The 13866-nt window shown below is 41.9% G+C and overlaps 1 protein-coding gene across 4 annotated transcripts in view; it reads left to right on the forward strand.

Annotated features, from left to right (window-relative positions):
- The window catches only part of ANKAR (ankyrin and armadillo repeat containing), a 1199016-nt gene that overhangs the window by 1119486 nt on the left and 65664 nt on the right, over positions 1 to 13866 (forward strand). For all 4 annotated transcript variants that reach the window (XM_078680368.1, XM_078680367.1, XM_078680369.1 and 1 more), the window contains one exon: positions 5192 to 5238. In XM_078680368.1, the coding sequence (XP_078536494.1) occupies positions 5192 to 5238 (47 nt within the window). The remainder of the gene's footprint in view (positions 1 to 5191; positions 5239 to 13866) is intronic.

Consider the following 13866-nt stretch of genomic DNA (forward strand, 5'->3'; position numbering starts at 1 on the left):
ACCAGTTATAGTTAGGAATTAGCATTTAAAAAACCTTTGAAATTCACTGAAAAAAACAGAGGTTTCACACCAGTTATAGTTAGCTGGAAATTTTACTCACATAAAACCATTGAAATTCCCATGTTATAGTTAGTTGGACTCACTATAACTTGCACGTCTGCAATGCACTGCTGATGACGTCACATATTACATCACTCATGCATATATTTAAATATTTAAACGTTTTACTTGCTAATATATGTATTCACTAAGATACACTTAATAAACCAGTTAACCGATCAATATTTTTTTAAAAACACTGAAAAAACCATAGGTTTCAGGCCTTATATAGTTAGGAATTAGCATTTAAAAAACCTTTGAAATTCACTGAAAAAAACATAGGTTTCAGGCCTTATATAGTTAGGAATTAGCATTTAAAAAACCTTTGAAATTCACTGAAAAAACCATAGGTTTCAGGCCTTATATAGTTAGGAATCGGCATTTAAAAAACCTTTGAAATTCACTGAAAAAACCATAGGTTTCAGGCCTTATATAGTTAGGAATTAGCATTTAAAAAAACCTTTGAAATTCACTGAAAAAACCATAGGTTTCAGGAGTTATATAGTTAGGAATTCGTTTTTAAAAAACCTTTGAAATTCACTCAAAAAACTATAAGTTTTAGTGGTGTTGTAGTTAGCTGGACATTTTACTCATACAAAACCAATGAAATTGCTCCTATATAGTTAGTTGTACTAACTATATTTCGCGCACCCGCAATCCACTGCTGATGATGTCACATATTAGATCATTCATGACATGGTCAGTGACATCACTGATGACATCTCAAATGACATCACTGGTGACATCATCCACGTGACAATCACATACACCTTTTCATACACTATTACAATTTTTCATCACTGTTTGTAAAATACAGAGTATCATATTTAAATCCATTGTCACAGCAATACAAGTATCTAAAAATCCACTCAGTGATTCATAGATGAATACACACATCTAATCACTTACCTATGGATTCACTCATACATGCTGTCAATGAACAATAGAACACTATCAAAAATACTTATACATCTATATCGACATTAAACAACAGCACGCATCCTATTCACATATGAAGTCATCCTACTCACTTATGCAAACAATGGATCATACTTACATATTTACTTAGCAAAACACTTATACAAACACCACTTCTTCTATTCATTTAGATAGTAAGTCATACTTAGTGAATTATAAAATCATTATTACAAGTATACAGTTATCCATACAGTCACTCACACAATCATTGTGTCTTATGTATACTTATTTATATACAACAACTGACACATACACTGCCTTTTATTTGTCTAGTTTGTTGGACCTGTACCTTTGAGAAATATATTTGCTCATCACCACACCCATAAAGAGATTCCCTCACCCAAACTGTTAGAACATGTAGTTTTAACTTCATATATCTACTGAATCAACTATTCACACATCTTTGGACAGTCACACACCCCCCACCGAACCACACACACTTTCACACTCCCATACAAATACTCAGTTAACTAATCAATAACTAATATAGACTTTCACATAGCTAGTAACCAACTGTAGAATCAGTTTACACAACAACTGACAAAGTGATACAGATATTCACACAGTTTAGTCACTAACCACTATATTTAGTGAGACATTATAAATTGGTCAAGTAAACAGTCAATTACACTGCTACTAAATCCTCCATTCAAATATTTATTTATATATATCCACTCATTCTTCAATGTAAATTGCTATATATATAATGCATATTTAAATAACAAAGCAAACCACATTCACTGGATGATGTCATCAGTGATGTCATTTGAGATGTCATCAGTGATGTCACTGACCATGTCATGAATGATCTAATATGTGACATCATCAGCAGTGGATTGCGGGTGCGCGAAATATAGTTAGTACAACTAACTATATAGGAGCAATTTCATTGGTTTTGTATGAGTAAAATGTCCAGCTAACTATAACACCACTAAAACTTATAGTTTTTTGAGTGAATTTCAAAGGTTTTTTAAAAACGAATTCCTAACTATATAACTCCTGAAACCTTTGGTTTTTTCAGTGAATATATATATATAGGTATAGATATAGATATAGATATAGATATAGATGTATATATATCTCCAACCTACTGGCAGTCACTAGTTATAGTTAGGATGTTGTTACCATAGGAAGAGAGATTTTTGATTTGCCAATAACTTTGGTGTCGTTTGATGAATCCTCACAAAATTTGCAAAAACTGGTTCAATGCTTACTTTAACTGCGGTCTTGAAAATTTCAGGGTGATCCATCAAGCGGGGTCTGAGAAAAAGGGGGGGACCCAAAATGCATTTTCCACATGTTAATTTCCATAGGAAATTTTAAACAAGGTTACAGCCCGAACTTCTGAGCGGAATTACACCAAATTTGGCAGAAAGTAGCTCTTGGTCCAGAAAGCAACCTTTTTGTGAAATGGTGTAAATCTGTTCAGTAGTTTTGGAGGTATTTAAACAAATTTCCACTTGTATTTATAGGGACACAGTGGATCTGCTACCGCTCCTGATCTCATGCTGAGATCTAACTGGCTGACAGCACTTCAAACCAGGAAGTGTTCGCAACCATCCGGTGATTCAAGAAAAAAGATTTTAAAAAGAAGAAAAAGGGGCAGGGTAGAAACACCCTAGCCCCCTAGGCCTCTTGGGGGTGGGGTGGACCAAAGAGACCACCTGCCCACCCCATGGCCAAAGAGCATTTTTTAATTTTCAGTAGGAGTCACGTTGGATCTGCAACTCCCGCTGAAAATTAAAAATATATATGTGATGTCCCTCAGCTCAGCTAACTATAACTGCTGAACTTCACTAGTTTTGTACGAGTTAAACCTGAACCTAGCTATAACGTCTCTGTAACCTTTAGTTTTTTTCAGTGAATAAATATATCTGTATATATATATATATATATATATATATATATATGTGTGTGTGGTGAACAGTCAAAATATTGAATTTTAAATATTGATATGGCAAAATATCCAGTTTAAAATATCAAGTTGACATAATATATAGTGGAGCAGAATATCGAAATGCCAGTAAGAAATATCGTTTGTAATAATGTCGAAGTTAGTAATATCAACAGTCATAATATAGTTGTTAAAAATATAGATTTTTTTTACCCTCCCCCTATCCAACACTTTCCCTACTGTTGCACTCGGGGGAGTGGGAATAGTATATTATTCCCACCTGCTACCCAACACTTTCCCTACTGTTGCACTCACTGGAGTGGGAATAGTATTTTTTACCCTCCTGCTATCCAACACTTTCCCTACTGATGCACTCACTGGAATGGGAATAGTAATTGTTACCCACCCGCTATCTAACACTTTACCTACTGTTGCACTCCCTGGAGCGGGAATAGTCATTTTTACCCACCCACTATCCAACACTTTCCCTACTTTTACACTCAGTGGAGTGGGAATAGTGTATTATTCCCACCCGCTACCCAACACTTTCCCTACTGTTGCACTCACTGGAGTGGGAATAGTAATTTTTACCCACCCTCTATCCAACAATTTCCCTACTGTTGCACTCACTGGAGTGGGAATAATAATTTTTACCCACCCGCTATCCAACAATTTCCTACTGTTGCACTCCCTCGAATGGGAATAGTAATTTTTACCCACCTGGAATCCAACACTTTCCCTACTGTTCCACTCGCTGGAATTGGACTAGTAACGTTTATCCACCCGCTATCCAACACTTTCCCTACTGTACCACTTGTTGGATTGGAAATAGTAATTGTATCCTTTACACTATGTAACATATTTAGTATTGTTATATTTAATGTAGTGTAAAATATTATTTAAAAAAAATATTTTAATGTTTTAACCTTATCATCTTTAATTGTTTTTATATTAATATTATAGGTTTATTATATATATATATATATATATATATATATATATATATATATATATGTAATCATATTTTAAATTATGTTTTTTACATTTTGTCATTAAAAATATTATTTGTTACTAATATTATGTAAATATGCAATAAAAAACAAAAATGCATGTTTATTTTTTTGCATTACATTTATTATTTATTAATTTTTACGTGTTTTAATTATATTTAAGTATGTTTTACTTAATTATATTTATTATTTAATTGATTTCATATTACTTTTAAGACATTTAAAAAAGTCGATATTTCAGCAAACTATATTTGACAACGATATTTAGCATTCGATATTTTTGTACTAACCTGATTGTAGAATGGAATTCGATTTTTTTGTCATTCAATATTTTCTCATCGATATTCTGGCATCTCAACATTTTGCTCACTCCAACACGTCAGTAGGAAAACCCATGACAACTGCTCCCGGCTCTCAGCTTGTAGCCCCAGTCCCCTGCGTTTTCTGCCCTCCAAACAGCGGTGGTCTCCGCGCAACATCTGGAAGCCACGAGCAGCCATGGGTAGCCCTAGTGTCAATTGCGAGTGCGGCTGCAGTTGCAGACGGCACATTGTGTTCATCATTGCACTTTAACCGCCGCTCCAGTAATAGTACCGACGGGGAGCACAGGTGAGCCTTGAAAGGCAGCCAGGTTCCACCTGGGCAAGCGGTAAGTGGCATACTCCAATCAGCAAAAAGTAGCGGCTAGTGGCTGCGGCTAGCCTGTGGCCCTGTGTGCCAGGAACCAGGAGACGTAATACCGGCTTTTCTCCTTTTGACTACAGCGACCTTTTCCTTTCCAAAGCATTTTCGCCACCTAATATCAGTTTGCCGACTCATCTGGGCATTCCATCCTCTTGGGCAACTCCTCACGCTCTAGATGCTCAGTGTGGTCATAAAAGTTTAATATTGTGAGCTATGCATGACTGCAAGATCCACCATGCATGTCAAATAGAGGTTAATGTAAACAATGTATATACCATTAAGAAATAATGACGTGTGTCTTACAGTTTCATTAGTTTATGACCCGGTCAAGTGCTGACCACTGGAAACTGCTGGGCTGCTGTATCTAGGAACTTCTTTTTCAGCATGTTTTTGAGATTAATAAAGTGTGTTCACTGTATCGAATTACTGTGCAGTGAATAAAGGGTTCCTGATTAGTGTCTGTTGTTAAAGAGTTAGGGTTTAAGAAAAAGTCTAAAGCTTTATTTATTGTTTCTGTTTCTCTTAGTTTGGATACAAATGGAGGTCTGGTAGCAGTTCCTGTAGTCAAGAAAGGTATTCTTTAATCACAACTTGATGTTTACAAAAACCATTGTTTATTGTTATGAATACTGTGAATATATTTTACTTCTATTGTTAAATGTTACAGTCATAGCTTCACAACAAAACAATTGTAAGTGTGCACTAAAAGTTTCAAAATGTCCATCAAACTCAAAATGTCTGCATAAGTAGACGTGGTGAAAGCAGATCAAGTCTTAACAATCTGCACTCCAACTACACTGCAAGTGACTAATTTCCATTGGATTGTCCAGTCTTCCCCACTTACATTACTAGATCGTGACAGTGAGTCACTGCAGATAAACTGGCAATATATCCAGACCTTCAAAATGAAAGCCATAATTTAGGCGCTTCACTTGCTTGTGATACCGCAAATGCCTGCCCTCGCCCTGGCAGTCTGGTTGTCCAGGGCAGAACGCAATTGATGTTATTTTATGTGTTCAGTGAAAGTCTTGGTTCATGGTCTTGCAGGTATAGCATTGGAATCTTCTGGTAGATGCCTAGACAGTACAGCTTGTTTTTCTTTCTCCTCACATCTGGTTCTTGGTTCTTGGTGTGTGACTCCGCCCCCACTTCACAGTCAGTCTCACAGTCAGCAACGAGGAGGAAGACGCCAAACGTAGCTGAACCGTGCCTCCCGGCTGAACCGCGGCTCCCGGCTTGTAGCCCCAGTCCCCTGCGCTTTCTGCCCTTCAAACAGCGGGGGTCTCCACGCAACTCCTGGAAGCCGCGAGCAGCCATGGGTAGCCGGGTGTCAATTGCGAGTGCGGCTGCGGTTGCCAGCAGCGCATTGTGTTCATCATTGCACTTTAACCGCCGCTCCAGCAATAGTACCGACATGGGAGCACAGGTGAGCCTTGAAAGGCAGACGGGTTCCACCGGGGCAAGTGGCATACTGCAATCAGCAAAAAGTAGCGGCTGTGGCTAGCCTGTGATCCTGTGTACCCTGTGTGCCCCGTGAGTCCCGCTTACCTCCCCTCCATCTACGTCCTGCTCCCGCTTCCATACTACTTGGCTGGAAACAACCCTACAATTCGGTGCACATGGACTATTAATTAAACTAACCTTGCAAGTAAAGCATGGAGAACCTGGCTTGAACTCCGGCCCAGGTTTTCACGGTGACACGGCACAGCAGCAGTAGAGGAGCAGGAGCACTACAGGAGTTCTGCAACTACACGGTGGGGGCCCCCGTGATATGGAAGACGGAAGCAATTTGGAAAGGTCGCGCTGACATAACTGTCTCTGAGAGCCCCACGAACCACCTACTGTGCGCAAAGGACCGCAGGGAAAGGTGAGCGCGGCCACCAATCGAGGCAGCAGCTAAGTGTGTGCCCAGTGAGTCCGTGGAAGCAGCCCAACTAAGGGGTCGATTAGGATGGCGGTGAATCTGCATCCTCCGGGCCGGTGGAAGCCATCACCGGCCCGGAGGGTGGATTCACCGCCGCAGTCCCTGTAAACACCACCCACCAGATCAGGATGGCAGTAGGATCAGCGGCGGACGGGAGGTCCGTCCGCCGCTGATCCGCGGGGTCTAGCCTGCTATTTGGTGGCCATGTCTGCAAGACACCGCCACCCAAATTAGGAAGCATGTGTAAACATGCTTTTCTGCGGCAGTTTTTCCGCCGTGGAAAAGCATGTGGACCTTTGCTTCTGGAGGGCCCTTGCGGGCCCCCAGGGTGAAGGGGGTGGGGGTGCACATGGGGGGGGGTACCTATGGTACCCCCTGCATTTGCATGCACAAAGCGGCAGGCACCGCGCGGTGCCTGTCGCTTTGTGCATGCAAATGACATGCATGCATTTTTAACATTGCGGCGGGTGCTGCTAGAAGCAGCACCCGCCGCAATGTTAAAGATACAGGATGTGACCGCCAGGGTGGCGGTCACATTCTAATTGGCATGGAGGGAACGCCGCTGCCCTTGCGGACGGTCCCTCCACCTCGGGGGTGGCGGACGGACGCAAGTCCGTCCGCCATCCTAATAGGCCCCTAGGTTAGGTGTGGCCTACGGGTCACCAGTGCCCTGCTCACAGCCTATCTACGTCCATCTACGCTAACCTAGTAATTACCTGATCTCCCTAGCTCACCATCCTATTTTGTCCCAGGATCAATCAACATATCACCGTGCGCAATTATGTTGCCCCAAGATGTTAAAAAGGATTCCAGTCACCAGGTCAAGGTCAGCAGTTGACACCAATGGAGGTGCAGTCCCAGCAGGCCATTAACTAATTATCCCAGCATAACACGCACAAAAGCTCGGAATCAGGCCAGCTTTCGGGGGCCCCTAGGACACAGAATAACTAAACAATTGCCAACACTGGCTTGATAACTAAATACCTGCTTTCAAAGCCCTTAAATGGAGTTTCAGCCAATAGCAGGGCACACCACCTAAGAAACAACTTGAGTGTCCCCCTCAGCAACAAATTCCCAGGGCCTATGCCCCTCAAAAACAAAATGCTGCACTTTTTCTTGCCCAAACATTGACATTTTCAACAGTCTCCCCCAATTGCCCTTGGGGCCAGACAATGTCCCTAATGCTAACACGAGCTTTGCTTCAATGGACCTTCACTCATCATCTTTTATTGACAGTTCTAAATCAGCCTCATGTGTGCCAAGAAGATCTATAATTATTGAGGCACAAATACACCAATCCCACTCACCCATTCGGCAGCATCCTTCTTTGACTGCATAGGCTCTACCGCTGCTCCGAAAAAACAAGATTTTGGAGAACTTTCAGCATCATTTCTACAGCAACTTGAAACTTAAATTGAGCAAACCCTGGAGTCCTCTCCACAGCTGCATATACTATCTAGTGGAACAAATCATTATCACTGCACTTCTCAAAACATAGAAAACCCAAGTTTTATGGCTACCTCCGAATTGCCAAAACTCACTAACCCACAATATATAATGGCCAAAGCTTTACTTTGGCAATCCTCCAAGATGGACTTGCAAATGGATCTCTTACAGGCAATAGCTCTGTGTTTGGCAGATTTGAAAGGAAAAAAGGACCTTATCACAAACTTGATCCTTACTACGCAAACAACCTGCTCATGCTCATGTGCGGCCATTGTGGACCAGTGGGCAAATCTTCCTGTGGGGTTTTTACCACCTTAGCAGACTCAGTCCGGCTCACAATTGTTACCCCCCTCCCCCCTCCCGGACCATCCCCACAACTGACTACAACTAAATCAAATACAGAACTTATCAACAACCCAGTTAACTTACCTGAAGACCCGCTTGCAGGCTCAAGTAAAACATCAAAATTGCCATCACCCACTGTCTTAAGTTTAACATCTTCAATGAGGCCCATATCTGCTGTGCTCTGTCTTTCAATTAACTGTCAAATAGCAGAAGAACTTGACGGCGCTCCAGAGATCAAACAGAAGGAAGGCTCACTCTCTAGGAAAGCAAAGAAAAAACTGAGGAAAGCCCAAAAAAGGGTCAAAGTAAAAAATCGAGCGGCATCCCTCCTTACTATAGCGCGAACATGACCCACGAGGGTATCAGAGCGCTTTACAGTATAAGTAAAGACATCAGGAAAGAAAGATAGAGAAATTACATCAAATCCTCTACAACTCAGCAAACAATCATCAATTAAGAGTTTAGCTGATGATTCTCCCTGAGGGGAAATTTCCTCCAATGCCCCCTCTACTTCTTTTCCTGATAATGAGAAAGGGGAAGCTCATACAACATCAATTCAGTTTAAGTCGATGGAAGGCCCAGATGTGAGGACTAACCTCGTCCCTGGGCCGACACTGCTGTCCATAACCTCAGGGTCACAGGCGGAGGCTGGTATGCAACCAGTGTCCAGTGCTGCACATAGCACTAACATGCAGCATCAACAGGTGTTAAAATCTCCTCCTGAACCAACGGTATATAGAACCCCCCCAACAAATCAACCAACACTGGCACTTGGCAATCAAGTCATACCGGGAACCTTAACGAGCAGCAGCCGATCAAAACCAGGAGTGGTGGAGGTCATACTTACACCAAGACACCATGCCAAAGTCAATTATGATGTATTCCAAAGCCTGTCAGGCGACTCCCACGACGAATCTACAGTGGTGGGGCTTTACCAACAGTCACACCAGAGAGCAATGCTGTGCGAAGCCAATCAATTGGCAGATTGGGGCATTGAGATTAGACACTTACCTCAAAACAGATACCCTCATGTTTTAGTCAATAAATCTTTAAATACATTGACCTACTCCATCTTAAAATGTGCTGATGGCATCCGTCCAGGTAACAATCTTACCGGTACTCTCTCCCAACATGAACCTCTGAGGATCACCTGCTCCACTAATCAGAGAAAAGTCTTCACTAGCAAACAGGACACTAACAACCAATTTGGACATCAGGCCGAATGTGGCCGTCATTTGGCCCAACAGCACCTTTAAGTCCCTTAGAGGTAATACAGACCATACATTGAATGAGCAAAATAATTACGTAACGATCATTTCTTGGAATGTGGCTGGCCTTCAGAAATTGATTAAAAATGACTTGGCCCTAGATTACCTTCAAGCATTGATATAATCTGTCTCCAGAAGACATGGGCAACGTCTACCACAGCTCTTTCCGGGTACTTTGAAATCCATGTCCCGGCTTCAAGACGAAACATTTTTGGGCGGCCAATGAGCAGCCTCTCTGTTTACATCAAGCATTCCCGAAGGTTGGAAGTAATCACACTTGCACACCCCTCACCTGGAATCTAAGTATTACTTATCAATGGAATAAAAAAACACTATAAATTGCTTCAATTGCTATTATTCAACTGCTATGTCAACCCAGTTTTGCATCAGAGAAACCAAGCACTTGATGATCAGGTAGCCATGATTGGAGATCTTCTCAACTAATATCCTTATCATAATCCACTTATAGTTGGGAACTTTAATAATAGATCGCTTGACAAGACAGGTAAGGAAAATAAACAATCTAAAGAGGTCGCTGTACTACAAGCCTTATTTGACGCCTGTTCTATATCATCCGCTCATAATCTCAAGAAAGCAAAGGATCAGACATGGCCCCAACATACAGGAATATCTCTACATTCGATTATCTATTCATCGGTAGTACACTAGCTTTACATCTGAATGACTTTGATATTGACAATCGAGTAGAGAGTGACCAAAGGCCCCTTAGAGCATCTTTGAGTCTTTCCACTGCTGTATCTTGCAAGTTCATACCTGTAGGCGAATCTATGGGCGAAGAATGTGATAAAGTCCCTCGCAGGATAAAATGGCCCACTAATCTCGGCACAAAATTGTTCGCATGGACAACTAAAAATGAATAATTAAAAACCTTTTTTGGCTCACAAGCCCTTCTATATTACTGGGTCATCCTCCTGATGGACCTGCATCGGGCGCTGGGGGGGAAATTGGACGCTCTACAAAAACAGGGGCCAACGATCTAAACTAGTACCCAAATAAGGAAACGCTGGAAAGCAAATGGAAGCGTCAAAATCCCCCAAATGCAAGACAAAGAGGGGAAAAAGCATTGCAGGGTGCTGCAATTGGATCGCTACGAGCTGTCTATAAGAAATGCGCATGGGAGCAACGTACCAAAAAAATTGCAGATGCCTGGCTTAAAATGTTCTCTCTTCTTAAGGAAAAAAATCCAGCTCCATTCTGGAAATATAGTGGCCAGTCTAAAGCGAATGGGGTACCCGAGAATGTCTGGGTGAATCACATCAATCAGCTTTACAGCAGCGGGACAGGGGAGCCGTCAGCCCTCTATTGTCCCCAAGCACAAAATCATGAAAACATCCAGGGTCCAGGCATCATTGAAGACGAAGTGATCAAGATCCTTAGTCGCATGAGGAATGATGGCGCTGCAGGGCCAAATGGAATACCCGCTACAGTCCTAAAATCAAATTGATCCTCTTGGGCAGAGCTCCTCACACCGCTCTTTAAACAAGCCTTTCTTACAGCTACAATTCCATCCACCTAGCAGGGCTCAATATTAAATCCACTTTACAAAAAGGGCAACCACTCAAATCCGGCCAATTATAGGTTAATAATGTAGTGTAGTTCCTATTTTCCCAATAGGCTCTGCGCATTGGAATAATATCTTCAATAGTATAGACGTAGGACTGTGGTTAACTAGGTCTTCTACTGACGATATTAGACTTAAAGTTATGTGTGCCAGCTAGCTCAGAGTTCACTAGAAACTTTCTCGAATAGGCAAGGAGGAGTTTAACCTCCCTGGATAGACAAGAAGGGATTTAGTTTCTGACAACCATAGAACATGACAACTTTGCTCTCCCCTAATCAAGAGTATATCTCTAGAGTCGTGTGAAAACAAAAGACAACTTATTTTACTCAGTCAATACGGGCATTCTTAGTTTCACCAGTTTGTAGAGAAATAAGAGATGGGCGTGGTTCAATAAAAGATGTTATTTATTGATCAGTCTCTTTTCTCATACAAGAGAAATGAATCGCTATTATTGCAATACTTATAGTTAAGTAAAGTGCATACAGTAAAAACAGAATTATAAAATATTACTGTAAAAGCATTTATATGGTTTCTTAGCCATATGATACTAAAATGGATAAAAGATATACATACATATATACATTGACTAATCGTACTCAACTGGTGCTTCTAACTACGCCTACCCCGGTGTACCTGACCTAAGCCTAATACTTGGGAGGGAGTAAGTAAGTAGCAGTTTAAGTTAAGTTTGCTTTGCCAAGAATCTGACTCAAGAATTCTCTGTAAGGGGTTAGTCAGTTCAGTACCTGGGATTTAGAAGGCTGGAGGGTTGGTATCTCTGTCTCAGGACTCGATATCCCAGTTACCCGCGAGGGCGGCTGGAAACGCCGGAGGCTGGATTTCTCGGCAGGAGAAAAGGCAGCGTCTCTCTCTCAGCGCGTCCAAAGGGAGGGGCAGCGTCCGTGGGCTTTTTCTGCATCAGCTGGGCTCTTCGGCAAGTAGCGCTGCTCCAAGCTTGTCACCACCGTGTCTTAGCTTAGGGCAACGTCGGTATATTTATACCTGAAAGGTGCCGTGTTTGACGTAAGGATGGACCTAAGACGTCAGCAAGAATGTCATAAGGACTGGTCGTTCTTACATTCTTTGCAGGAGTTCTCGAGCGAAATCAAAACAATGGTCGCGGGGATTTCCCAGGTCTGTTGGAGGTTTGATATGTTTTGAGAACTCGGTGTGCTTCTCTAGGGGGCTGAAGGGATAGTGCTTACTTAATGTGACAGCATGCGCTATGACCTAATCTGAAGACGGGTTTCTGTGCCGTTGTATGGACATTAGTGAATTAATAACCGGACAAGGGTCAGAAATAGGAGTATCAATATAGGTACCTAGATAAACACACTACAATAGCATTATTGGACATCGAAGCTACGACGTACGCCCGTGTCCTGCCAGTAACTGAGTTACAGAAAACAGCATCCACCCCCCACACTCAGTCAGGATTTAGATCAGGGTGCTCCATGACAGATAACATAATAGCGCTGTCCTACCTGTCCTGGAGAGCCACTTTGGCCAATCATATACCTCTATATTGCTTTTTGTGGAGTTTAGTGCAGCATTCAATAGAGTCAGTCGAGGGATGTTATGGAACAAGTTAAATTCCTGGGGGATACCATCCACACTTCTCTATGCACTGACGTAACTGCATCAGAAAACGTGGGTGAGGATTAATACCAGCGCCACAACAGTATCTGCAAAAATTGCAAAAAAAATGGTCTAAAACAAGGCTGCATATTAGCCCCACTACTTTTTAATCTATATATTGCCAACATGCCTAAAGCATTGGCAGATGCAACATTGGTTGCCCAAAAAATGGGCGGCGTACGACTACAGATCATGCAAAACTCTGACGACATTATCATTATGGATCATGCAAAAATAGGTCTACAAAGATCGCTCACTGCCCTTAATACATACCATATAAAAAATAATCTTCTGATGAATGAGTCAAAAACTAAAGCCATGATTTTTGGGAAACATCAAAAAAAGACAATCCTGTCTTGGCGAGCAGGTGGTCTACATATAGCAACCTGCACTAGCTATAATTATCTAGGAGTTTGGTTCAACGAAAGAGCAAATCAAGTAGCCCATCTCAAACATCTTTGGCCCAAGGGAGCAGGGATTATACATAGTCTGAGGCGCTTGAATCGCCATTTGCACAGACCCACATCTGAGCCAATTTTAAGGGTCTCACGCGCCCAACTTCTCCCAGCAGTGTCTTATGGTCACCTGGCTTTCCCCGGCAAAATAGATTTATTTCTAGTGAATTATCAAATAATGGCCTAAAAGAAAATATTTTCCCCGGCATGCAAAGAGGGCCAGGCTGAGACTCGAGCTGGGCCTGGCAATTGCAGATCTTCACTGTCTAGGAGACTAAATTAAATTCTACATCTACACTCGGCGTGCACCAGCTCAATCCATGAAAGAACAATTGCAACCACTGTTCATGGACAAATTCTCTCCTTGGTACAGACAGCTGCACTTGGCCATTTCCACACTGAAGATTGAAACCATAAACCTCTCTAACCCAATTATTCCCCTGTCACCGTGGAAAAAACCAATAAAAAGCCAAATTACCCTAGTGTCATTTGAGAGAGACATCGCTCGGCTTCCCAAAAAGCCACTCCTTACAGCTCTGGATG

This window comes from Lissotriton helveticus, chromosome 3_1 (assembly GCF_964261635.1).
Source record: "Lissotriton helveticus chromosome 3_1, aLisHel1.1, whole genome shotgun sequence".
NCBI lineage: Eukaryota > Metazoa > Chordata > Amphibia > Caudata > Salamandridae > Lissotriton > Lissotriton helveticus.